Source organism: Heteronotia binoei, chromosome 20, assembly GCF_032191835.1.
Source record: "Heteronotia binoei isolate CCM8104 ecotype False Entrance Well chromosome 20, APGP_CSIRO_Hbin_v1, whole genome shotgun sequence".
NCBI lineage: Eukaryota > Metazoa > Chordata > Lepidosauria > Squamata > Gekkonidae > Heteronotia > Heteronotia binoei.
The window spans coordinates 33,878,172-33,902,240 of NC_083242.1; the positions used below are offsets into that span (position 1 = coordinate 33,878,172).

Genomic DNA, 24,069 nt, shown 5'->3' on the forward strand with positions numbered 1-24,069 from the left:
GTCTTGCTGGCCTTTTGACTGGGGGGAGAGGGCAGCCCAGGAAAGCCCCAGGCGAGCAAGGCCTGCTTGGGCTGGCTGGATCTCTAGCCAGCCCAAGCAGACCTCGTTCACCCGGGGCTCTCCTTTCTTGCATCAGGTTGCTGTTGGCTGGTGGAGGGGGGGGGGGCAGCATATGCTAATGAGTGATGCTCATGAGCTCCACCACCTATTTTCCTACAAAACGACCCCTCCTGATACCCAAGCATGTCCTTTTGGGTAGTGACTTCATGGGAAGAGGATTTGGCAAGGGAGGAGCAGCCAATGGAGGGGGGCAGGCGTAGGTTTGCATCAAGGCCTTTGCCTTGTGGGTTAAAGGTGGTCCTTGGCAACGGTCCGTCTAGTCCAACATCCCAAAATTATCCAACCCAAATAGCTCTGTTATTCAGGCTCCAGGAACCTGATATTCGGAGGTAGACTGCCCCTGTACACGGAAGGTCCATATGACTGCCACTGCTCACAGCTCCTCAAAAGCAGTACCGGATTAAACTCTGCGGAGGCCGCTAGGCAGTCTAAATCTCAGGGGCAAATCCCTTGCAAATTATCTCAGAGTCGGAGTGCCCGCCCCACTGCCTACAGTCCCTGCTGCAGCCTGCAGACCCCTTCTCGAAAGCCCCTTGGACAAAGCTGTCGGGGAGAGGCAGAGAGAGGCAAACTTGGTGACAACGCCCGCAGCAGCCTCACCAGGCAAGTCAGGCAAGGAGCGGCTCATTTGCTGGCTGCGCATGCAGGCTGGAAGGGCTGCAAGCAGGGGGGAAACCGGAGGGGGAGATGGCATGGGGGCCCATAGGCCGGTGCTTACTTGGCCTAATTGTTAATCTGGCCCTGCTCAAAAGCCTACGCTTTGTGGATTTGTCGCATACAAATCATGTCACCGAGTGTCTGTTGCGTATATCGTGGCAGTGAATTCCGTTAAGTCGGCAGTGGAACGGAAGGCTTCCCGGCGCAAGATTTTGATTGCTGGAGAAATCCAGGTTTTGAAAACGGGCCCCGAGCTCCCACCCGTTTCTGACTTTTAGTATCCAGCTAGATCAGGGGTGGGCAAACTTGCTTAACACGAGAGCCACATAGAATAAACATCAGATGCTTGAGAGTCGCAGGACATGAGCACTTGATGTTGGAGAGAAGGAAGGGGAGGAAGGAAAATAGATGGGGAGGGAGGGAAAACTGGAAAGAAAACAACTTTAAATGCATTCTCCAAGCCGCCAGAGAAGTGATTTAAAAAGACAAATGCCTTCTCCAAGTTGGCTGACAACAGGGCTTTGAGAGTTGCACGATATGTGTGAATAGGGTTGCCAATCCCCAGGTGGGGGCACGGGATCCCCCGGTTTGGAGACCCTCCCCCCGCTTCAGGGTCATCAGAAAGCGGGGGGGAGGGGAAATGTCTGCTGGGAACTCTATTACTCCCTATGGAGATTTATTCCCATAGAAAATCATCTGCAGGTATCTGGGGCTCTGGGGGACTGTTTTTGGGGGGTAGAGGCACCAAATTTTCAGTATAGTATCTAGTGCCTCTCCCCAAAATACCCCCCAAGTTTCAAAAAGATTGGACCAGGGGGTCCAATTCTATGAGCCCCCAAAAAAGGTGCCCCTATTCTTCATTATTTCCTATGGAAGGAAGGAATTGAAAAGGTGTGCCGTCCCTTTAAATGTGATGGCCAGAACTCCCTTTGGAGTTCAATTATGCTTGTCACAGACTTGATCTTGGCTCCACCCCCAAAGTCTCCTGGCTCCACCCCCAAAATCCCCAGATATTTCTTGAATTGGACTTGGCAACCCTATGTGTGAAAGAGCCACCCGTGGCTCCGGAACCAAAGTTTGGACGCCCCTGCTCCAGGAAGTTCCCTTAGTCTCTACAGTAAAGACCAGGGCTCTTTTTGTAGCAGGAGCTCCTCTGCTCTCAGGAGCCCCCTTGCAAATTATCTCAGAGTCGGAGTGCCCTGCGGCAGCCTGCAGACACCTTCTCAAAAGCCCCTTGGACAAAGCGGTTGGGGAGAGGCAGAGAGAGGCAAACTTGGTGACAACGCCAGCAGCCGTACCAGGCAAGTCAGGCACGCTCCCCTGTTGTAGCCAATCCTCCAAGAGCTTTCAGGGCTCTTCGTACAGGGCCTCCTGTAAGCTCCAGGAGGATTGGCTGCATCAGGGGGGCGTGGCCTAATATGCAGAGGAGCTCCTGCTACAAAAAGAGCCCTGGTAAAGACCATAGGGAGGCAGCCTAGAGAGTCACCCAGAAGTGACCGCACAGCCTCTCCAAATTCTGCCCTCCATAAATCTCCCAGCATTTGCAGAGGCTGTTGGGCATCCTGCCACCCAGGCGCAAGTGGTGAGAGCAGCCCAGAGAACAGCTGCTTGTCCTGGCCTCCATTGCTTTCCTCTTGTCTGCCCGGGCCTTCTTTTACCAGGGAAATGTGAGGAGGTGACGCAGGGACTGCTCCTTCCCCTGGCAGCCTGGTGTCTCTCGTGATGCATAGCTTGGGGCTCTAATAGCCGCGGGCATCTAGCCATTCATGCCACTGTGGCTAGTGGCGGCTGCCATTCTTAGCAACTTCTGCTACTGTCTTGATTCAAGGGGTTGGAACACTTTCCCTATGAAGAAAGGTTAAAATGCTTGGGGCTCTTTAGCTTGGAGAAACGTCAACGGAGAGGTGACATGATAGAGGTTTACAAGATAATGCATGGGATAGAGAAGGGAGAGCCAGAAGTCTTTTTCTCCCTTTCTCACAATGCAAGAACTCATGGGCACTCCATGAAATTGCTGAGCAGTTGGGTTAGAACGGATAAAAGGAAGCGCTTCTTCACCCGAAGGGTGATTACATAAGAACATAAGAGAAGCCATGTTGGATCAGGCCACTGGCCCATCCAGTCCAACATTCTGTGTCACACAGTGGCCAAAAAAATTTATATATATATATATATATACACATACACACACACTGTGGCTAATAGCCACTGATGGACCTCTGCTCCATATTTTTATCCAATCCCCTCTTGAAGCTGGCTATGCTTGTAGCCGCTGCCACCTCCTGTGGCAGTGAATTCCACACGTTAATCACCCTTTGGGTGAAGAAGGACTTCCTTTTATCCGTTTTAGCCTGACTGCTCAGCAATTTCATCGAATGCCCACGAGTTCTTGTATTGTGAGAAAGGGAGAAAAGTACTTCTTTCTCTACTTTCTCTATCCCATGCATTATCTTGTAAACCTCTATCATGTCACCCCACAGGTGACGTTTCGCCAAGCTAAAGAGCCCCAAGCGTTTCAACCTTTCTTCATAAGGAAAGTGTTCCAACCCTTTAATCATTCTAGTTGCCCTTTTCTGGACTTTCTCCAATGCTATAATATCCTTTTTGAGGTGCGGCGACCAGAACTGCACACATGGCGACCAGAACTAACACATGGAATTCACTGCCACAGGAGGTGGTGGCAGCTACAAGCATAGCCAGCTTCAAGAGGGGATTGGATCAGCATCTGGACCTCCTGTTGGCACTTGGTTATTTTTGGCCACTGCGTGTTGGAACGGATGGGCCGCTGGCCTGATCCAACATGGCTGCTCTTATGTTCTTCTGTGACACAGAGTGTTGGACTGGAGGGGCCATTGGCCTGATCCAACATGGCTTCTCTTATGTTCTTAAGTGACACAGAGTGTTGGACTGGAGGGGCCATTGGCCAGATCCAACATGGCTTCTCTTCTGTTCTTATGTGACCCAGAGTGTTGGACTGGATGGGTCATTGGCCTGATCCAACATGACTTCTCTTATGTTCTTTTGTGACCCAGAGTGTTGGACTGGATGGGCCATTGGCCAGATCCAACATGGCTTCTTTTATGTTCTTAAGTGACACAGAGTGTTGGACTGGATGGGCTATTGCCTTATCCAACATGGCTTCTCTTATGTTCTTAAGTGACACAGAGTGTTGGACTGGAGGGGCCATTGGCCTGATCCAACATGGCTTCTCTTATGTTCTTATGTGACACAGAGTGTTGGACTGGATGGGCTATTGGCCTGATCCAACATGGCTTCTCTTATGTTCTTATGTGACACGGACTGGAGGGGCCGCTGGCCTGATCCAGCAAGGCTTCTCTTATGTTCTTATAAGGTGGGAGGTGAAAACTGTTCCTTCCCCCTCTGAGCAGCCAGCTAAGGAGGCAGGGAGAAAGAGGAGGAGAGCTGTCTTCCACCTGTGGTAGTGGCACGCAGGCCAAGGGAAGCAGGAAACGTGAGTAGGCTCAGGGGTCCAAGGTCGGGCTGCCTGCATCCAGAAACGGCAGGCTGCGTTCACTTCTCCTGCACAGGGTGGGACCCTCTGAAGGTCACAGGGCTTTGGCAGGTATCCAGCGATGTCTGCCCTTGACCCCAGCCCCTCACACACTGGTCCTGGATGCCCTGGGTGCAATGTTTTGGCCTTGCAGCCCACATTCCATCTAACCCACTTGCGAGTCCCAAATGTCTGGACCCCGATATGTACTTTGACTCGGAAAATAAGGTTGCCAAGTCCAATTCAAGAAATATCTGGGGACTTTGGGGGTGGAGCCAGGAGCAAGGTTGTGACAAGTGGGATTGAACTCCAAAGGGAGCGCTGGCCATTACATTTAAAGAGTCCGCACACCTTTTAAATGCCTTCCCTCCATTGGAAATAAGAAGAGGGGAGCTCATAGAATTGGACCCCCAGTCCAATCCTTTTGAAACTTGGAGGGTATTTCGAGGAGCAGCACTGGATGTTATGCTGAGATTTGGGGAGGGACGGTGGCTCAATGGTAGAGCATCTGCTTGGGAAGCAGAAGGTCCCAGGTTCAATCCCCGGCATCTCCAAAAAAGAGTCCAGGCAAATAGGTGTGAAAAACCTCAGCTTGAGACCCTGGAGAGCCGCTGCCAGTCTGAGAAGACAATACTGACTTTGATGGACCGAGGGTCTGATTCAGTAGAAGGCAGCTTCATATGTTCATATATGTTCAATTTGGTGCTTCTACCTCAAAAAACAGGCCCCCAGAGCCCCAGATACCTGCGGATCAATTGTCCATTATCCCCTTTGGGAATTGGTCTCCATGGGGAATAATGGAGTGCCCAGCAGACATTTCCCTCCTCTCCTCCCACTTTCTGATGAGACTGAATCGAGGGAAGGGCCTCCAAACCGGGGGATCCTCTGCCCCCACCTGGGGATTGGCAATCCTACCTGAACACCACTACCAAAAGTTTGCAGCACCTACTGCCTCCTTGAGAATCACAGCTCCAGTTTAAAAGGCAGGTGATTAAAAAAAATGTGAAGATGTGGGGATTTGAAATCAGTGAAGACCTGGTCAGCAGTTTGGCTTTAACAGGGCTGATGAGGCTCCTGACTCTGCCCAAACTTCTGTTCCTGCTTGCAGCAGTGGTACTTGCTTGCCTAGAGGAAGACTTCATTAAAATGGGGCACGGGATGCGTGTAAAGCCCTTCGTGTGAACCTCCCGTGTTTGCCAGTTTGGTGTAGTGGTTAAGTGTGCGGACTCTTATCTGGGAGAACCGGGTTTGATTCCCCACTCCTCCACTTGCACCTGCCGGAATGGCCTTAGGTCAGCCATAGCTCTTGCAGAGGTTGTCGTTGAAAGGGCAGCTGCTGTGAGAGCCCTCTCAGCCCCACCCACCTCACAGGGTGTCTGTTGTGGGGGAGGAAGGGAAAGGAGATTGTGAGCCGCTCTGCGACTCTTCGGAGTGGAGGGCGGGATATAAAGCCAATATTTTCTTCTTCTACCTGACCCTGATGTCTGTCATGGGAACTGGCCATGCTCATAGAACTCTGGCTCATCAGCAGGGAATATTGAGGAAAGACAGAGGAAATATTGAGGAAGGATAGAGGAAATATCTAGGAAAGATATATAAGAACATAAAAGAAACCATGCTGTATCAGACCAATGGTCCATCCAGTCCAACACTCTGTGTCACCCAGTGGCCAAAATCTAGGTGCCATGCCCTCCCAATTTTGTCCCCCAAGCACCAAGAAGACAGACCATCACTGTCCTAGACAGAGTGTTCCATCTAGACCTGGTAGCTAAGATGGACTTCTTCCCCAGATGTTTATCCAATTCCTTCTTGAAGCTGTCTATGCTTGTAGCTGCCACCACTTCCTCCAAGGGTTTCCAGCCTCCAGGTGGGGCCTGGAGATCTCCCGCTTTTACAACTGATGGCAGAGATCATCTCCCCTGAGAAAACGGCTGCTTTAAAGGGTGGACTCTATGGCATTGTTCCATGCTAAAGCCCCTCCCCTCCCCAAACCCCACCCTCTCCCAGATCCACCCCCAAAATCTCCAAGTATTTTCCAATACAGACCTGGCAGTCTCTTTTTTTGAGGTGTGGTGACCAGAACTGCCTTTCTACCATTGAAATGGCACTGGAGGCAGCTTCCAGAAACTTTTAAAAAAGTTTAAATGGCTCAATCTAAAACAGCAATAGCAGCAGAAAATCAAATATTAAAAACAGCCACAGAACAGGGGGAAGATGTAGAATGGCCGTCTATTTAAAACCCATATGAACATCCATCCAGTGAGTCAAGGACAGACTAAAGGAAAGATTTCTTTATTGGACATTACTCAACGTTATGTCTTTGTGTGTGGAGATTCCATATAGTTGACATGACTAAACTAGTAGCCGTTGTCCTGTACCATGAAATTTGGTGAACCCTTTTCGGAAACATCCAACATACGCTGAAATTTTCTGTGGGGCAGCAAATCCCCTCTGTTAATGAAGAGTGAGAACTTTCTGCCAATCGATTCCTTGGATAATTCTGAGATGCAGCCATTCTTTCCCGCCTGTTCTGTCATCATTTCTCAGTCTCGTTCTTTTTCCTTCCTGTTGGTTGTGGAAGCTCACATAAATTGTGTTTACGAGCGTGGCATGACAGCATCACGTCAGAGGTTTCCTTGTGACGACCTCCACAAATGCGCATTAGCCGGTGACAACCAATCAGAGTAAAAAACAAAGAGGGCGAGGATAGTGAGGGCAAAGAAGAAGCGGGGTGCCAAGAAGCGAAGATTGCCAAGCAGCGCTGAAAGAACATGAATTTTATCACAAGAAGCATTTAACAAATATAATCACCGCAAACAGTAAAATGCAGAACAGAAAAAGTAGAGGCTGTTTCTGACTTTGCCCTCATTTAGGATCTGAGAACTAACCCCTGGTTATTAGCCTGCATCTAAGCAGAGAAGGCAATGGCAAACCACTCTGTAAAAAGTCTGCCGTGGAAACGTCGTGATGCGACATCACCCCTGAGTCGGAATAATAATAATAATAATAATAATAATAATAATAATAATAATAATAATAATAATAATAATAATAATAAATTTTATTTATATCCCGCCCTCCCCGCCGAAGCAGGCTCAGGGCAGCTAACAACATGTCCATATAATTATACAAGGGTTTAAAATCAAATTAATCTTAAAACATTCCAATTTAAAAACAAAAACATTTCAGGTGCTAATTCTGTTCATAAAAATAATGGTGGTAGAAGTCACCTAGCATCAATCGCTCAGCCGGCAAAGGCCATCCTGAAAAGAGTGGTCTTGCAGGCCCTGCGGAACTGGTCAAGGCTCCGCAGGGCTCGCACTTCTTCCGGGAGCTGGTTCCATAGGTGTGGAGCTGCAATAGAGAAGGCCCGTATGCGAGTATTTTGTAGTTTTGCCTCCTTTGGTCTGGGGATAGCCAGCTGGTTCTTCCCTGCTGACCTCAGTGCTCTCTGGAGTTCGTATGGGGAAAGACGGTCCCTCAGGTAGGCAGGTCCTCGGCCATATAGGGCCGACTGGTGCTTACACAGGGGACTACCTTTACCTTTAAGCAGAGACAATGGGTTGAATATCCTAAAGCCCACATCTGAGGGTTCTGATTTGGACACCCACTTTGATTGTTTAGTTTCGTTTAGTTTAGTTTATTGTACGGTCAAAAACCAGCATGGGTAAAATACTACAAAGTTATTAATTTAAAAACCCACAGAATTAAAAATAAACAATGATATAAATAGACAAATATAATCGTTATTTGCATAAACCCCAATAATGAAAGCAACTGACGGATTTTATAGGGTGTTGCACAAAATTTTGCAACTGACGCTGAGGTTTCTGTCTTCTACAAGTAGCCTAATGTACCCCAGACTCGTTCTTCCAGGCATTCTGCTAATCAAAGGGGTGATGATCTTAGTGTGAGTATCTTGATAGAAGGGACAATATAGAAGAACATGATCTACACCAGCACAACTATTTAATTTTAGATTTACTGCTGGAAGGAGAAAGAGTGTCCAAATAGGAGCCCTCAAATTGAGGGCAGAGAATCGAGTTTGATCCTCCTCCCCGCACCTCAGCTCTGTTTTCAAGAGCTTGGAGGCCAGATAATAAAGTTCAACTGGGGTGCGTATGGATATGATCTAAATCCTGTAATCTGCCAACCTCTTCCTTAGAGGTCATTTTGTAAAATCCCTTCCTGTCCTGGAGTTCCCCATAGTCTTTTCCCTTAGCAACTGGGGACATTATCTGGGCACACTATGTCCCGTCAAACAATTTTAGCAGGGCCCTACTGAATTTTAATCGAGGAGTAGCAAAACTACCAGCAGGTTTAATCAAAAAGAATTTTTTGTCAAGAGGCATGAAATACCCATCAGTCAGTATCATAATTTTTGTTGTTCAGTCGCACAGTCGAGTCCGACTCTTTGCGATCCCATGGACAAAGTCACACCAGGCCCTCCTGTCTTCCACCATCCTCTGTATCATAATGTCCCTGTATAAATTGATGGTGCGGCCTCATTCGGAGTAGTGCGTACAACTCTGGTCGCCACACCTCAAAAAAGATATTATAGCCTTAGAAAAAGTCCAGAAAGGGGCAACTAGAATGATTAAAGGGCTGGAACACTTTCCCTGTGAAGAAAGGTTAACGTGCTTGCGCTTGGAGAAACGTCGACTGCGGGGTGACTTGATAGAGGTTCACAAGATTATGCATGGGATAGAGAAGGTAGGGAAAGAAGTCCTTTTCTCCCTTTCTCACAATACAAGAACTCGTGGGCACTTCATGAAATTGCTGAGCAGTCGGATTAAAATGGATAAAAGGAAGTTCTTCTTCACCCAAAGGGTAATTAACAAATGGAATTCACTGCCACAAGAGGTAGCAGCAGCTACATGCCTAGACAGCATCAAGAGGGGATTGGATAAACATATGGAGCAGAGGTCCATCAGTGGCTATTAGCTGCAGCATATAGATGGGACTCTGTCTGAGACAAGAGATGCTCTTTATTCTTGGTGCTTGTGGAGGCTTCTAGTGTCCTGGCCCCACTGGTGGACCTTCTGATGGCACCTGTTTTTTTGACCACTATGTGACACAGAGTGTTTGACTGGATGGACCGTTGGCCTGATCCAACATGGCTTCTCTTAGTTCAGAATTCATATTTGAACGTTACCTCTAATGCTGGTTTTGTGTACAATTTCCTGGTCATGTGCTGATCACATGCTCTCTAGAACTGTGAGACCCTTACCATGAGGCCATAGTGACATTATTATAAAGCTGGAGTATTATATTGATGCTCTGTGAAGGGGAAGGAAACATTTTCAGTGTCTGTACTGTTGAACAAAGGAGGGTACCTTCTGCAAATTGGTTCTCTCTGGTAGTGTAACATAAGGATCTGGCAGGGGAGGAAGGAGATGCAACAGAATCACACCCCCAGAGAACTGAAAATGTTAACAAATGCTGTAGTCCCCCATCCCTCCCCAAGCAACACAGTTAAATGCATTCAAACCTTCCCACCAGTTTGGTGTAGTGGTTAAGTGTGCGGACTCTTATCTGGGAGAACCGAGTTTTCCCCACTCCTCCACTTACAGCAGCTGGAATGGCCTTGGGTCAACTATAGCTCTCGTAGGAGGTGTCCTTGAAAGGGCAGCTTCTGGGAGCGCTCTCTCAGCCCCACCCACCTCACAGGGTGTCTGTTGTGGGGGGGAGAAGATATAGGAGATTGTGAGCCGCTCTGAGTCTCTGATTCAGAGAGAAAGGCGGGGTATAAATGTACAGTCTTCTTCTTACTGACAAAGAGCTACTGTTATGTATGAGAGTAAACACTGTTATCATTGATGTTCCTTCCTGGCTCATTGGAGCCTGAAGGACTGAGCTTGGGGAGTTAGGAACAATAGGCAGTGGGATCCAAATCCAAACTGCCCTGCTCCAATCACAGGCCCCCTGCTGGTTTGAATGACCCAATAACGTTCTAGCATGGGAACCCAGTGTTGTATATAGTTGGCCCAGCAGGCCCCGTTCTCCAGTCTTGTAGTGCAGCCAAGTACCATGCTGTACTCAATAAAGAGCTTATTATCACTACCACCTCACCTCCTCCGTGCCTAAAAATCCACTGTGTTATAGCTACCTTGGCAAAAGCTAACGCCTATGTTACTAGTTCTCATGGGGCTTGCTCTCTCTCTCTCTCTTCTCTTTTTCCCCTGACAATGGCAGAGATGTTCCAGCTGTCAGCAAGTGGGAGCGACCGTTGGCTGTTGCCATAAGGGTTGTGCCCAAACTTTTCATTACACGTGTGCCATCGATACAGGTAAAAATCCTCTCCATTCAGGGGAACAGCTTGTATAAGGTTTTGATCACAAGGGTGGGGGAAGGACATGATTCTCTGGGTTGGATTCTACGAGTTGATCCGCCGGCGGAAGAGGGAGGAGGAGGCCCTCTGATCAGAGAGGAGGATGTGCTGAGAATTACGGGATTCGTCTGGACAAGCACGATGGGGTACAGTAAGGAGAAGAATTAGGCAAGATTAAACAGAAAAGCCCGTAAGATATCAACCTCTGTCTTTATAGTTGGTTCTGTAGAAGTCTTACTTTTAGGATCGCTAGATTTGAGTCCAATAGTACCTTTGTGTCCAGTAGACTTAGTAGATTTGAGTCCAGTAGACTAACAAGATTGAGGAGTAGTATAATACTCATTTCATCAGATACTAGGTCTCTAAAGTGCCATGGGAGGGGAATCTAGCTGATCTACTGTAGACCAACATGGTTATCCTCTGAGACTTTTAGGATAGCGAGACAATACCCCTCTTATTCTATATCGGGGATGGCAGTTATCTAAAACGTTAGACTGACAGGTGCAACAGTGAAGAGAGCACTTCTCATTCCTTTAGTAATTCTTCGGAAGAGGGAATGTGCACTGATGTGGCCCCTCTAATTAAAGCAGCATTTGCCAATATTCATTCTTCAAAACCCCACCCCCAACAATCCACAGCTTTTGCAGGCTTGGGATCCATTTTAATTTGTTCCTGCAAATGTCTGCCTTTCTCTGGGTTTCCCCTCTCCTTCTCCCTCCCCCTGTCTCTTTACAACTTCCTTCTTTCTCCTTTTAAAAGACAAGAACCCTTAAAAGGAGAGGAAATGCTTTGACTCATTCCACTTAGAACGGAAGTGAGCCTGGTTATTGGTCCTGATCCTCCACTTAAAAAACCGGGCTTCTGCTCTGATCCAGTTGCCTTCGATGGGGGGGAGAATGTGACCACACATTGCAGAGTCGGTTCTGGGGGGTTTTCGGGGGTGGGGGCCCTCTGGGCAGACAGTGCCCAAAAGTCCCAATCTGTCCACCAGCTGGTTTGGTGTAGTGGCTAGGTGCATGGATTCTTATCTGGGAGAACCGGGTTTGATTCCCCACTCCTCCACTTGCAGCTGCTGGAATGGCCTTGGGTCAGCCAGAGCTCTCTTATCTGGGAGAACCGGGTTTGATTCCCCACTCTTCCACTTGCAGCTGCTGGAATGGCCTTGGGTCAGCCAGAGCTCTCGCAAGAGTTGTCCGCTCTGAGATTCAGAGTATAGGGCAGGATATAAATCCAATTTCTTCTTCTTCCCTTTCCACCCTCCCACCTGAAACGTTCCCCCACTTGCTCGCAATCCCTCTTGTTCCCCATGTTCAGTTGCCTGTCCCACCCGTACACCTAACAGTACCGGCCAACACATGCAGTTTGGAGTGCTGCTTCTGTTACCTGTTACTCTGTTACCGTAAGGGGTTGTGAGGGTCTCCTGAGTTTGTTGGGGGAATTAGCTAGGAGGCCCAGACAATGCGAGAGGGGGTAACAAGCATGATCTCCACCTAAGTTTACAGGGATTTTTCCCTCGATAGAACTCTCAAATGAACCAGACCTTAATTAATGAAATTCTTTGGCCACCAGGAGAGTTGCCGCTGTGCCCTTCCCACATGCCCTTTCTCAATGATGTTGGGCAGCTGGGAGCGCAATTTGATCCCCAGAGCTATGCCAGGGCTTTTTTTCTGTAGCAGGAACTCCTTTGCATATTAGGCTACATACCCCTGAGGTAGCTAGGGTTGCCAAGTTCAATTCAAGAAATATCTGGGGACTTTGGGGGTGAAGCCAGGAGACATTAGGGGTGGAGCCAAGATCAAGGCTGTGACAAGCATAATTGAACTCCAAAGGGAGTTCTGGCCCTCACATTTAAAGGGACAGCACACCTTTTCAATTCCTTCCTTCCATAGGAAATAATGAAGGACAGGGGCACCTTCTCTTGGGGCTCATAGAATTGGACCCCCTGGTCCAATCTTTTTGAAACTTGGGGGGTATTTTGGGGAGAGGCACTAGATGCTATACTGAAAATTTGGTGCCTCTACCCCAAAAAACAGCCCCCCCCCAGAGCCCCAGATACCTGCAGATCAATTCTCCATGATTTTCTATGGGAATAAATCTCCATAATGAATAATAGAGTACCCAGCAGACATTTCCCTCCCCTCCCCCCGCTTTCTGACGACCCTGAAGCGGGGGGAGGGTCTCCAAACCGGGGGATCCCCTGCCCCCACCTGGGGATTGGCAACCCTAATTAGGCTACACCTCCTTCCCCCCCCCCCCCCCCGATGTAGCCAGTCTTCCTGGAGCTTACAGTAGGCCTGTACTAAGAGCCCTGTAATTTACTCTTGGAGATTTGGCAACATCAGGGGGCGTGGCCTAATATCCAAAGGAGTTCCTTCTACAAAAAAAAAGCCCTGTCTCTAGCTATCGCTTGTCACGGGACAGCAGATGGAGGGGCTTTTGGAGGGGGGAGGCTTAATCCTTTTGTTTTCGTCAAAGAGGCTGTCTTGCCAGGAAGTTGACCAACCAGAACTAGCAAGGCAGAAGGCATTTAAGGGCTTATGAGCTAGGAGGAATTTGAGAGGAGGCAGACAGGGAAGGACAAAGACGTTGGGAAGGGGGATCACAGATGGGGCCTCTGGTGCCCACAACGGAACAACCGAAGCGGCGCAAAAAGGACGGTGGGGAGGATTCACGCAGCTCCTCTGTTCCACTTTCAGGTTGTTTGTTAACCGAAGAGACCTTCTCTCTGAACTGTCCCAAGCATAAGGTAGGTCCAAAGACCCTTTCTCTTTTGCCAGGTTTATAGAAGCGAACGGGGCACTCTCAGGCTCAAGCAGTTTGACACCCAGAATCCCTGCAGCTGGCAATGTTGGGTGAAGAAATACCTGGAGATTTGGGGAGTGGAGCCTGGCGGGGCAGGGTTTGGGGAGGGACCCCAGCAAGGGTATAATGCCATAGAATTCACCCTCCAAAGCGGTCGTTTCCTCTGGGGAAATGGCGCTTGGTTGTCTGGAGATCCGTTGTAATAGCGGGAGATCTCTAGGCCTGGAGGTTGGCAGCTTGAGAGAGGGGGGAGGAGTCAATCCACCTAGCCACATGTCCTGTAACTGCCTACTCTGCCTGCCAGGTTCTTCCTCATTCCCTTTAATCAAGGGCATCGAGGATTTGAACCTGGGACCTTGATCAGACAAAAAACAAATGCTGAGTTACCACAGTCAGGCCCGGCTAGGAGTGCCTGCACCCCTAGGCAGAACCCGCTTCTCTGCCCCCCCATTGTTATTTGTACGTGCGCCAATGATGTCACAATGACATCACTCTCACCCCCCACCCCCGACTTTGCTGAGGCCTCCCGAACCTCAGGAAACCCTGGCAAAGTCTGGCAGGGTAGCGGGCGCGCTTGCAGTGTGCTCGCTGCCCCGCCCCCCTTGAGACACCCCAGCAAAGTCTGGAAGGGCAGCGGGCACGCTTGCAGCGTGCTCGCTGCCCCACCCTCCCACTTGGCCTACTCCCTTGTGCCGGCCCCGACCGCAGCGTTGTGTTACCACAGTGTCGCCAGAGATGTTTCTAGTCTATCATTCTTCACAAGCATCCGACAAATACAGAGAAGAGAAAAATTTATGAAATTTTAGAAAATTATAAAATTTTTGAAAAAGTTTATGCCACCTCTCCAGGGAACCTGCCTGAGGCAGCTTACAGTGTGTTTTTTTTTTAATGGAATACCGAATCCCGCAGCCTTAGATGCGCATGTTTTTTCTTTTGAGCCAGTTTGGTGTAGTGGTTAAGTGTGCAGACTCTTATCTGGGAGAACCGGGTTTGATTCCCCACTCCTCCACTTGCACCTGCTAGCATGGCCTTGGGTCAGCCATAGCTCTGGTAGAGGTTGTCCTTAAAAGGGCAGCTGCTGTGAGAGCCCTCTCAGCCCCACCTACCTCACAGGGTGTCTGTTGTGGGGGGAGAAGATATAGGCGATTGTAAGCCGCTCTGAGTCTCTGATTCTGAGAGAAGGGCGGGATATAAATCTGCAGTCTTCTTCTTCTTTTTTGAAGTTTCTAGTCCCTAAGGCTGTGAAGATAGGCTGAATGCAGTAAGTCCCGGTCCTTCAGCCTGGTGTCCACGGGCATCATGGTATCCACCAGTACTTCCCTTGGTGCCCTCCAGACTTTTCAGAAAGTGAGTGGGGCCACTGTAAGTCAAGGCTTGTGATAGGCTGTTCTTATTCAAACGAAAAGTGTTTCCGCTGGAGGATCAGGACAGACTGGTAAGCATCTGGGCTTTCCTTCTTCAGCGTGTGGTTGAGTCAATCCACCTAACCACGTGACTGCCTACTCTGCCTGCCAGGTTCTTCCTCATTCCCTTTAATCAAAGGCATCGAGGATTTGAACCTGGGACCTTGTTCAGACAAAAAACACATGCTGAGTTACCACAGTCAGGCCCAGCTAGGAGTGCCTGAACCCCTAGGCCGAACCCGCTTCTGGGCTTTCCTTCCATTCCCCCTTCAGGCTTTCCTTCTTCACAGGAGGCGTGAGGAAGGAAGTATTCCATTTGGCTCCGCCTCCTGCAGCAGCCATTTTAAAGATGCGTTCACCATCCCTTCTCAAAATTCTGATGACGTTTACAGGCCCCAAAAGGTTGGGGACTAGGGTTGCCAAGTCCAATTCAAGAAATATCTGGGGACTTTGGGGGTGGAGCCAGGAGACTTTGGGGGTGGGGCCAGGGGACATTGGGGGCGGAGCCAGGAGCAAGGGTGTGATGAGTAGAATTGAACTCCAAGGGAGTTCTGGCCATCACATTTAATAATAATAATAATATAATAATTTTTTATTTCTATCCCGCCCTCCCCGCCGAAGCAGGCTCAGGGCGGCTCACAACATAAAATACACATTACATCCATTATACTTATAAAACATAATTAAAACAGTTATAAATTATTAAAATTAACATGACAATGTGGCGTTATAAACATTAGATTTTTAATAAAATTCAGAACATAAGAGCATTTCCAGCAGCATACCTAGCTTTATCACTAGTTTTATCACTAGTCGAAGGCCATCTTAAAAAGGTGGGTCTTACAGGCCCTACGAAATCGATCTAAACATCTTAGGGCCCTCAACTCCCCAGGGAGTTGATTCCACAGTAGTGGAGCGGTGACAGATTTAAAGGGACAGCATACCTTTTAAAATGCCTTCCTTCCATAGAAAATAATGAAAGATAGGGGCACCTTCTTTTGGGGGCTCGTAGAATTGGACCCCCTGGTCCAATCGTTTTGAAACTTGGGGGGTATTTGGGGGAGAGGCACTAGATGCTATACTGAAAATTTGGCGCCTCTACCTCAAAAAACAGCCCCCCCAGAGCCCCAGATCTCCGCAGATCAATTCCTCATCATTCCCTATGGGAATTGTTCATGGAGGTGCATAATGGCTGTGAGGGAGGGGCTTCCCCCGCCGGCCAGCTGGCTGGGGGAGGGGGGAAGCCTGTAAAACCGGGGGATCCCCCGCTGGGACCTGGGGATTGGGAAGCCTATTGGGGACCCCTGCAAGAGGTGATGGCTGTTGAAATTCCGAACATTAGTAGAAGGACATAAAGTCACGCTTACAGAATAGACCCTTGGGAAAACAATTAATAGAGAGAGAGAGGCGACACCTGAAGCTGCCTCGTACTGAATGTGGTATTATCTACTCAGACTGGCAGCGGCTCTCCAGGGTCTCAAGCTGAGGTCTTTCCAATCAACAGCTGCCCGGTCCTTTTAACTGGAGATGCCGGGGATTGAACCTGGGACCTTCTGCATGCCAAGCAGATGTCCTACCAGTGAGCCACTGGAGTCTGCAGAGGGGATGTAGCTCGGCAAGGATGTAGCTCAGGAAGGATGCGAGTCCACCTTCTGAAGCTGCCATTTCCACCAGGGGACCACATCTCTGTACTCTGGGTATCGGTTGTCATTCCAGAACTCCGACTCTCAGCTGGAGATTGCCACACCTACAGTATAGAATCTAATTCCTGCTGAGCTCCTTTCCCTGGCTTTCCCAGGCTCTGCTCCCAAATCTTCTGGAAATTCCCAACCCAGAGCTGATATCCGTAGGTTCAGTCGACCTCCACACTCTTGTCCATCACTGCTCCATTCGGTCTTATTGGAGTGGGTTTCTGCTCCTTCTTCTAATGGGGTTGCTCTGTCACTTATTGGGGTTTCCCCCCGGGACATTGTATCTCCCCAGTTGGGGGGGGGGGATCTCAACTCCCGTTTGCTCCAAGAATAAGTTTACCAACCAGCCGGCGAGGCTTGGCGTTCAGAGATCCGTTCCCTTGGAGGAAAAGGCTGGTTCTGAGGAAGGGTTGCCAAGTCCAATTCATGAAATATTTGGGGACTTCGGGGTTGAAGCCAAGAGATACTGGGGGTGAAGCCAGGAGCAAAGGGGTGCCAAGCATCATTGAAGTCCAAAAGGAGTTCTGGCCATCACATTGAAAGGGACCGCACACCTCTTAAACGCCTCCCTCCGTTGGAAATAATGAAGGATAGGGTCACCTTTTCTTGGAGCTCATAGAATTGGACCCCCTGGTCCAATCTTTTTGAAACTTGGAGGGTGCTCTGAGGAGAAGCACTGGATGTTATGGTGCAAATTTGGTTTCTCTACCTCAAAAAACAGCCCCCCAAGAGCCCCAGATACCCACAGATCAATTCTCCATTATACCCTATGGGAATCGGACTCCATAGAGAATAATGAAGTGCCTAGCAGTCATTCTCTCCCCCCCCCCCCGCTTTCTGATGACCCTGAAGTGGGGGAGGGCCTCCAAACTGGGGGATTCCCCGCTCCCACCTGGGGATTGGTCACACGATTCTGAGGGCAAATTTTCTCTTCTAGCTGAAATCCCTCCCCGAATTCTCCCCTCCACAGGCACCACTCCCCAATCTCCAGGTATTTCCCAGGCTGGAGATGGCAACCCTGTGGACAGAGAGGTGAGAGATTTGAGGGGAGGAGTTCAGCAGGCCCCTTTCTGCTACAGCAGTCGCCGCCGCGCTGGCCTCCTCTCCTTTCCCCCTCCCCATGAGGAAACAGGAGACATGCCAGAGACCAAAAGGCCTTTGTCTTGCCGTAGTCACCAGGGCAGCCATATAATTCAATCACCACCGCCAGCCCTTCCTGCTTCTCCCCCTCTCCCCACCACCACCACCAGGCCAACCGTGGCACCTGGTTATGGGCAATCTAAAACAGACACGGGGAGGCGGGGAGCAGATTGATAGGCATTCCTCGGTGACGGAGAGAAATAACCGCCTCAGGCCAGGTTGCAGAGGAGAGCCAGCCTTCCTCCCCCTCCTCCCACGGCGGCCATTACAAGCCTGAACTCCCTCACCCTCGGGCACTCTTTTGTGCCCCGTTCTCTTAGTACAGGCAACCCCACTGCAAAGGTCTAGCCTAAGAACATGGATCAGACTTGGAAGATCTTTCACTCCCCGCCCCCTAAAAAAAAAAAAGTATTTAAAAACAGTTGAACAAAGCAGGAGTCAAGTCACACCTTTAAGACCAACCAAGTTTTATTCAGGACATAAGCTTTCGTGTGCTCTCTAAGCACACTTCATCAGACGAAGGGGATCAGGTATTGTGGGCTGGAATACAAGCAGCTTGTTGATTAAGTATGCAGACTGGTCAGTGTGGCTTGGCCATTTGGTGTGGACAGCCATAAAAGGTAATAAAGTCCTCCGCCAATTGGGGTTTCTTCATGTGGATCAGTCTTACAGAATCGGGTTTTCTAGGGGCCAACCTCCCCTAAAGTATCTTGGGTATCTTGTACAATTTTCTCCCTTTCTCCAAAGGTAGATTTTTTTTTCTCCAAGGGGTTATTGCTGCTCTATCCACCCCACATTTTATCCCCACTACAACCATCCAATGTAAATCAGGATGATCTGCCCACAGACCACTGGAGATTTGAGTCAGGGTTTCCTAGCTCTTAGTCAAACTTTTGGTCACTGCAGCACACTGGATACTGATTTTTTATTACTTCCTGATGTTTGAAACAGCCAGCAAGGGGGGGTATTTTTAATCAGGGGACAAAAGGGAATATATTAAACACCCCCCAATGCTATGGCCCTGATTCCCCCCTTTTACATGAGTTGTTTTCTGCCAATTCACACGCCTGCTTAGGGCTCCTTTTATCACTTGGTATTTGATCTCCAAGTTAACACCTGAGCGGTTTGAAAACCCTACGGAGTTCGGCCGTTATGTCAGTTGTGACTTGACGGCACGTTGCACCATCTGTTTTAAACACACCCTTTTAAAGGTAATGTGTGCTAACATCGAAAGGAAATGATCTCGGGATTACAAACAAGCGCATTGTCCTTGTATACTCAGCAGGGGACTATATTCTAATTTGCCACCACACATTATGCATAAAAGACTCGCAGAACTCCTGCTCCGATCAAGGTGGATTCTCCGCTGACTCCACTCCTCCTCGTTCAAAAAATGGCCTTTCCTTGCTTTCAAGGCTGCAGTCTTGTTTCTATCTGGCACATTAGGCAGCATTTATGCGCGTGCACATGAGTGGAGCTGGAAAGCGCTGGCGGTGTCAGGGGTTGAAAGGCGTGGGTGTTTGGTAGGCCCACGACGCCTCGCAGTACCAATTAACGGAGGCCGAATGGAAGGAGGAGAGGGTAAGGAGATACGCTGGGGGGAGCTGGCAGCCTGGTTGTTATTGTGAAGGCAAAGTTGCCAGAGTCAGAAGTGGGGGGTTTTGCTGCCCCCTTGCGATGTATAAACCTCCAGCCTACACTCCTTTCTTTAAGGAAAAAAAAAATAGAAAAGAAAGAGCTATAAAATGCATCTCCACAGCCTGTCAAGAGCATGTTTTTTATTTTTTATCCGGGACCTGTGTAGGCACACAGCGGGTGTTAGCAACATGAATTATTCCCAATGAATGAACCAGGGGAGTCCTCTAGCTGTCAGCCACCAGCCTAGGCTCTCCAGCAGCGGCTGATCAGCAGTTTGCAAATCCAGGACTGGAATTTTGGAGTGGGTGATATTCTGGGGGAGGGGAGGAGTTGATTGCTTTCCTACAGACAAACTCGTATTATGCTTGCTGGGACATTAACCCTTTCGGCTGTTGATTTTCTGTTACTTTCTTTCTTTCGATCTTGCCACAGAAGCAGCCGTTATAATCCAAGGGACAATTCACCTCCCCAGAGTTGAGTCCCGGAATAGCAGAGGATGGCTTGGCGTTTCGGCCTGTCCCCCCCCCCCAAGATGGTGGCTGCAACCAAGGCCAACTCCGGACAGGAGAGACAACAAGAATGTAACCCCGTTGTCTTTGCAATATTACTTTCTGCCAGATGCGCAATGGACCTGGCTGCAGGAGGGAGTCCTTTCTTCCAGCCTCCACTCTCTTTTGCACCGGCCACCACAGAGCCAATTCCAAAGGGCGTCCAACTCTGGCTCCAGCCCTCTTCTTCCTCACCAGCTCCCGGGAACCCTGTTTAATCTCATGACAGGCCAACACAGAACCCGGACACAGAACACCTGCTCCTTCCATTCCGGTTGGCGGCGCGAGACCACAGAACGGTTCCCGGTTGGCCTCCTCCCACCCTTCCCCGGAACGCTTCCCCAAAAGCCAGTTTAAGAGAAAAGAAAATCCACTTCCAGGATTTTCTTCCCATTCCCGCACACCTTCCGCACTTAGGAGCTGTAACCAATACTGATAAGCTAACATCTTTCACCTGGGACCCAGCGACTGACAAAACCTGGCCTGGAGCTTGTGTTTTTTTTTTTCCTGTGCACCTCCTCGCAGCAAATCTTGAAGGACTGCCCCCTTCCTTTGGAATGTACACCTTGCAAGCAGATTTTACTGGAAGGCAGGTGGCTGATGGTCTCCGATTCAGTCCAGACAGTACCAGGCTCAGTTGCATTTTGGAACTCCCTCCAGCTGCACAGGAGATGGGAGGGTGGTGAAGGCAGACAGGCTAGAGGGGGCAAGAAGAGAAGGAGTCCCGTTCCTCCTTTTCTCTCTCTCTCTCTCTTTCTTGACATGCCGGACTCTGAGAGCTCTCTGAGCCCTCCGTCTGTTTTTTTCCTGATCTGATCTATTTTTGCCTTCAACGAACCTCATGGTGTATGCGTGTGTGTCTGTATATATATATATGTGATCAGCGTGTAAAAAAAAAAAAAAAAAGAAGCGCCCTGCTGTTTTGGAAACAATGCCACGGTGCTTTGGTTCATTCGCTCGTTTGCTTTCGTTCCCACCCCCTCCATCTACCAAATCCCATATTCCCCCCCCCCCCAATTCTCCGGTCTCACTTGGGCCTTGAATTCGAGCAGGAAAACGGTCGGCTCCCCTTGCAAGCTGAGATGCAGCCAAAAAGAGCATGAGCACACCGCGCGCAGTGGTAGTTTGAATTTTTGCAAAGATTTGTTCAGCTTGGGGCGAATCTGAAGGCGGCTGATTATTTAAATAGGAAGTATTTCAAGGAGTTGTGTTTTGGGGGGGAGGAGCAGGAAGAGTTTCAGCCCCTTCTCGGTCAAGCCCCCCCCCCCTTCATATCCATGGTAACCCACCCCATAGCTGGCCACAAAACTATGCAGTCCAGGGAGAAGTTCTAATTTGTGAGTGCATCTACATCATTTTTTTAAAAAAAATAATGGTTCCAACCGGGTTCAGCTGCACTGGGAGAACGTGGCTGCTTCTTCAGAGGTTGGCACCTCTATTTCACCACCATTCGTGGCCCCAAAGAGGAAACTCACTCGTTTTGGCTTCTGGTGCGTGGTATGCTGGCCTGTCTGCTCTCCCCGCAGATGGCAACTTGAGCTTTCGGCGTGCTGCCCCAAGGGGTAATCCCCCAAACGTGGGTTACTGGTGGTTGCCATTAGATCTGAACTCAGCACTTAGTAGCAGACTGGCATCGTGGGTGCATTAGCGGGGCTGTACAGGTAGAGACCTCCGTTCTACTCAGAGAAATGGTACCAGATGAGACAAGGAGACCAGGTCATCAGCGACTCCATGTAAGACCATAAGTACAACCAGGCCATGAACTCAGCAGGAGCTGACCGGAGTGCAGCTCCTGAACCTTTCTGACGGCCTCCCCTCCTCCCCGCCTACCTTGTCCATTGAGTATAAGGCGCAGCTGCATAACAAACCCTGGATTAGGAGAGTGGCCGGCCAGCCAGCCACCAGGGGCTTTGCCACACCCCCAGCAGCCCTCATTAACCCCTGGAGAAGCCCACGCCACCCTTTCTCCACTTCTGATGTGATTTTGGGTGGTGGGTGGATTGCTGGCCTTTTGACTGTGGAGGGGGCCAGCCAGGCAGAGCCCCAGGTGAACGAGGCCTGCTTGGGCTGGCTGAATCTCTAGACAGCCCAAGCAGGCCTCGCTTGCCCGGGGCTCTCCTTTCTTGCATCAGGTTCCTTTCGGTAGAGGGGAGTGGCATATGCTCATGAGCCCCAAAACCTCTTTTTCTACAAAACAACCTGAGTAGGACCCTGCTGGATCGGACTCCTGTCCCATCTAGCCCAGTGTCCAGTTTCATGCAGCGGCCAAGCAGTGGGCCAGTGAACAGGACAAAGAGGCCAAGGCCTTCCCCTGATGCTCCTTCTCTGAATGGTGACTCAGGGATTTGCTGCCTGTACTTACGGAGGCTCCCTTTTCTCATCATGGCTAGCAGCCTTTGCTGGCCCATTAATCTTGAGAGCCAGTTTGGTGTAGTGGTTAAGTGTGTGGACTCTTATCTGGGAGATCCGGGTTTGATTCCCCTCTCCTCCACTTGCAGCTGCTGGAATGGTCTGGGGTCAGCCATAGCTCTCTTATCTGGGAGAACCAGGTTTAATTCCCCACTCCTCCACTTGCAGCTGCTGGAATGGCCTTGGGTCAGCCAGAGCTCTCTTATCTGGGAGAACCGGGTTTGATTCCCCACTCCTTCACTTGCAGCTGATGGAAGGGCCTTGGGTCAGCCATAGCTCTCTTATCTGGGAGAACCGGGTTTGATCCCCCACTCCTCCACTTGCAGCTGTTGGAATGGCCTTGGGTCAGCCATAGCTCTCTTATCTGGAAGAACCGGGTTTGATTCCCCACTCCTCCACTTGCAGCTGCTGGAATGGCCTTGGGTCAGCCATAACTCTGGCAGAGGTTGTCCTTGAAAGGGCAGCTGCTGTAAGAGCTCTCCCAGCCCCACCCACCTCACAGGGTGTCTGTTGTGGGGGGGAAAGATAAAGGAGATTGTGAGCCGCTCTGAGATCTGGAGTGGAGGGCAGGATATAAATCCAGTATCTTCTTTCTGAACCTCTTTTAAAGCTGCCTGTGCTTCTGGCTTTCAGTATGTTCACCAGCAACATATACCACAGTTTAATGATTCGTTGAGTAAAGGAATATTTCCTTTTTTCTGCTGTGGACCTCTTTCCCCATCGCCTTCATTGGGGGCTGCCAGACTGTAGTATTATGGGACAGGGAGAAAAATCCTCCCAACGGATGCCAGGTGGATGAGGGAATTTGGCAGTTTGGCAATACTGGGCTTCCCAAGAGATGTTGATCCCTAATAATTTGAGGGATGGCCGGGGATGTTCCTTTTGGTGCTTATCCAGTTTGGTGTAGCGGTTAAGTGTGCAGACTCTTATCTGGGAGAACCGGGTTTGATACCCCACTCCTCCACTTGCACATGCTGGAATGGCCTTGGGTCAGCCATAGCTCTTCACAGAGTTGTCCTTGAAAGGGCAGCTTCTGGGAGAGTCTCTCAGCCCCATTTACCTCAAAGGGTGTCTGTTGTGGGGGTGAGGGGAAGGTAAAGGAGATTGGGACTGCTCTGAGACTCTGAGATTCGGAGTATAGGGCAGGATATAAATCCGATATCATCCTCTCCTCTCTCTCCTTCCCCCAGCTCCACTCGCTCCATTCCACTGAACCATATTGTTGGGTCTGTGTGTGCATTCCCCCCCTCCCAATGAATCTTTTGGCTCTTAACGTCACAATTTGGGCCACTGCACTGGTGGATCCTTGAGGGACCAATTACTCTTTGGGTGTCTCCCAACTCCAGTAGGGGTGAGGCAAACTGGGCGTGAGGCCTGGTTGGCACTGTGGTGGAGTCTGGCAACCACGTAGCTTCATAGAGCGAGACAATTTGGGTGAACTCCTACAGGTTGAGCTGTGAAAAGGGCCTGTAAGAATTTGGCATGGAACTTAGCTGTTCTCCCACCCACACCACACTCCGCTACCTCCGCCAGGATCACTCTGAAATGACCCACAACTACATACCCCTTTTGTGCTGCTGACCCATAGGCAATTGTCATTCACCTCTAAGCAATTTACGTGCAAGGATATTGTCTCAGGTGACGTGTACGGCAGTTTCCCGTGACCTCTTAGTTCGGCGCTTTGATGAAGATCCAAACGTTTGAGTGGAGAGCTAGGGGGAGGGTTGTGTCATTTTAAGACTGGACATTCTTCCCACGAATGGATCGGGTCCACCGTGGGAATCTCCTCATCTGTTGCGGGATGTGAGGGAGGACCGGG

General features: G+C 49.7%; 1 protein-coding gene across 1 annotated transcript in view; it reads left to right on the forward strand.

Annotated features, from left to right (window-relative positions):
* Positions 1–20,770, forward strand: part of RAI1 (retinoic acid induced 1) — a 310,158-nt gene extending 289,388 nt beyond the window's left edge. The window contains exons 3-5 of the mRNA XM_060261048.1: positions 10,484–10,577; positions 13,316–13,365; positions 19,726–20,770. Coding sequence (XP_060117031.1) covers positions 10,484–10,577; positions 13,316–13,365; positions 19,726–19,740 — 159 coding nt within the window. The 3' untranslated portion in view covers positions 19,741–20,770. The remainder of the gene's footprint in view (positions 1–10,483; positions 10,578–13,315; positions 13,366–19,725) is intronic.
* The last annotated feature ends 3,299 nt before the right edge of the window (positions 20,771–24,069 follow it).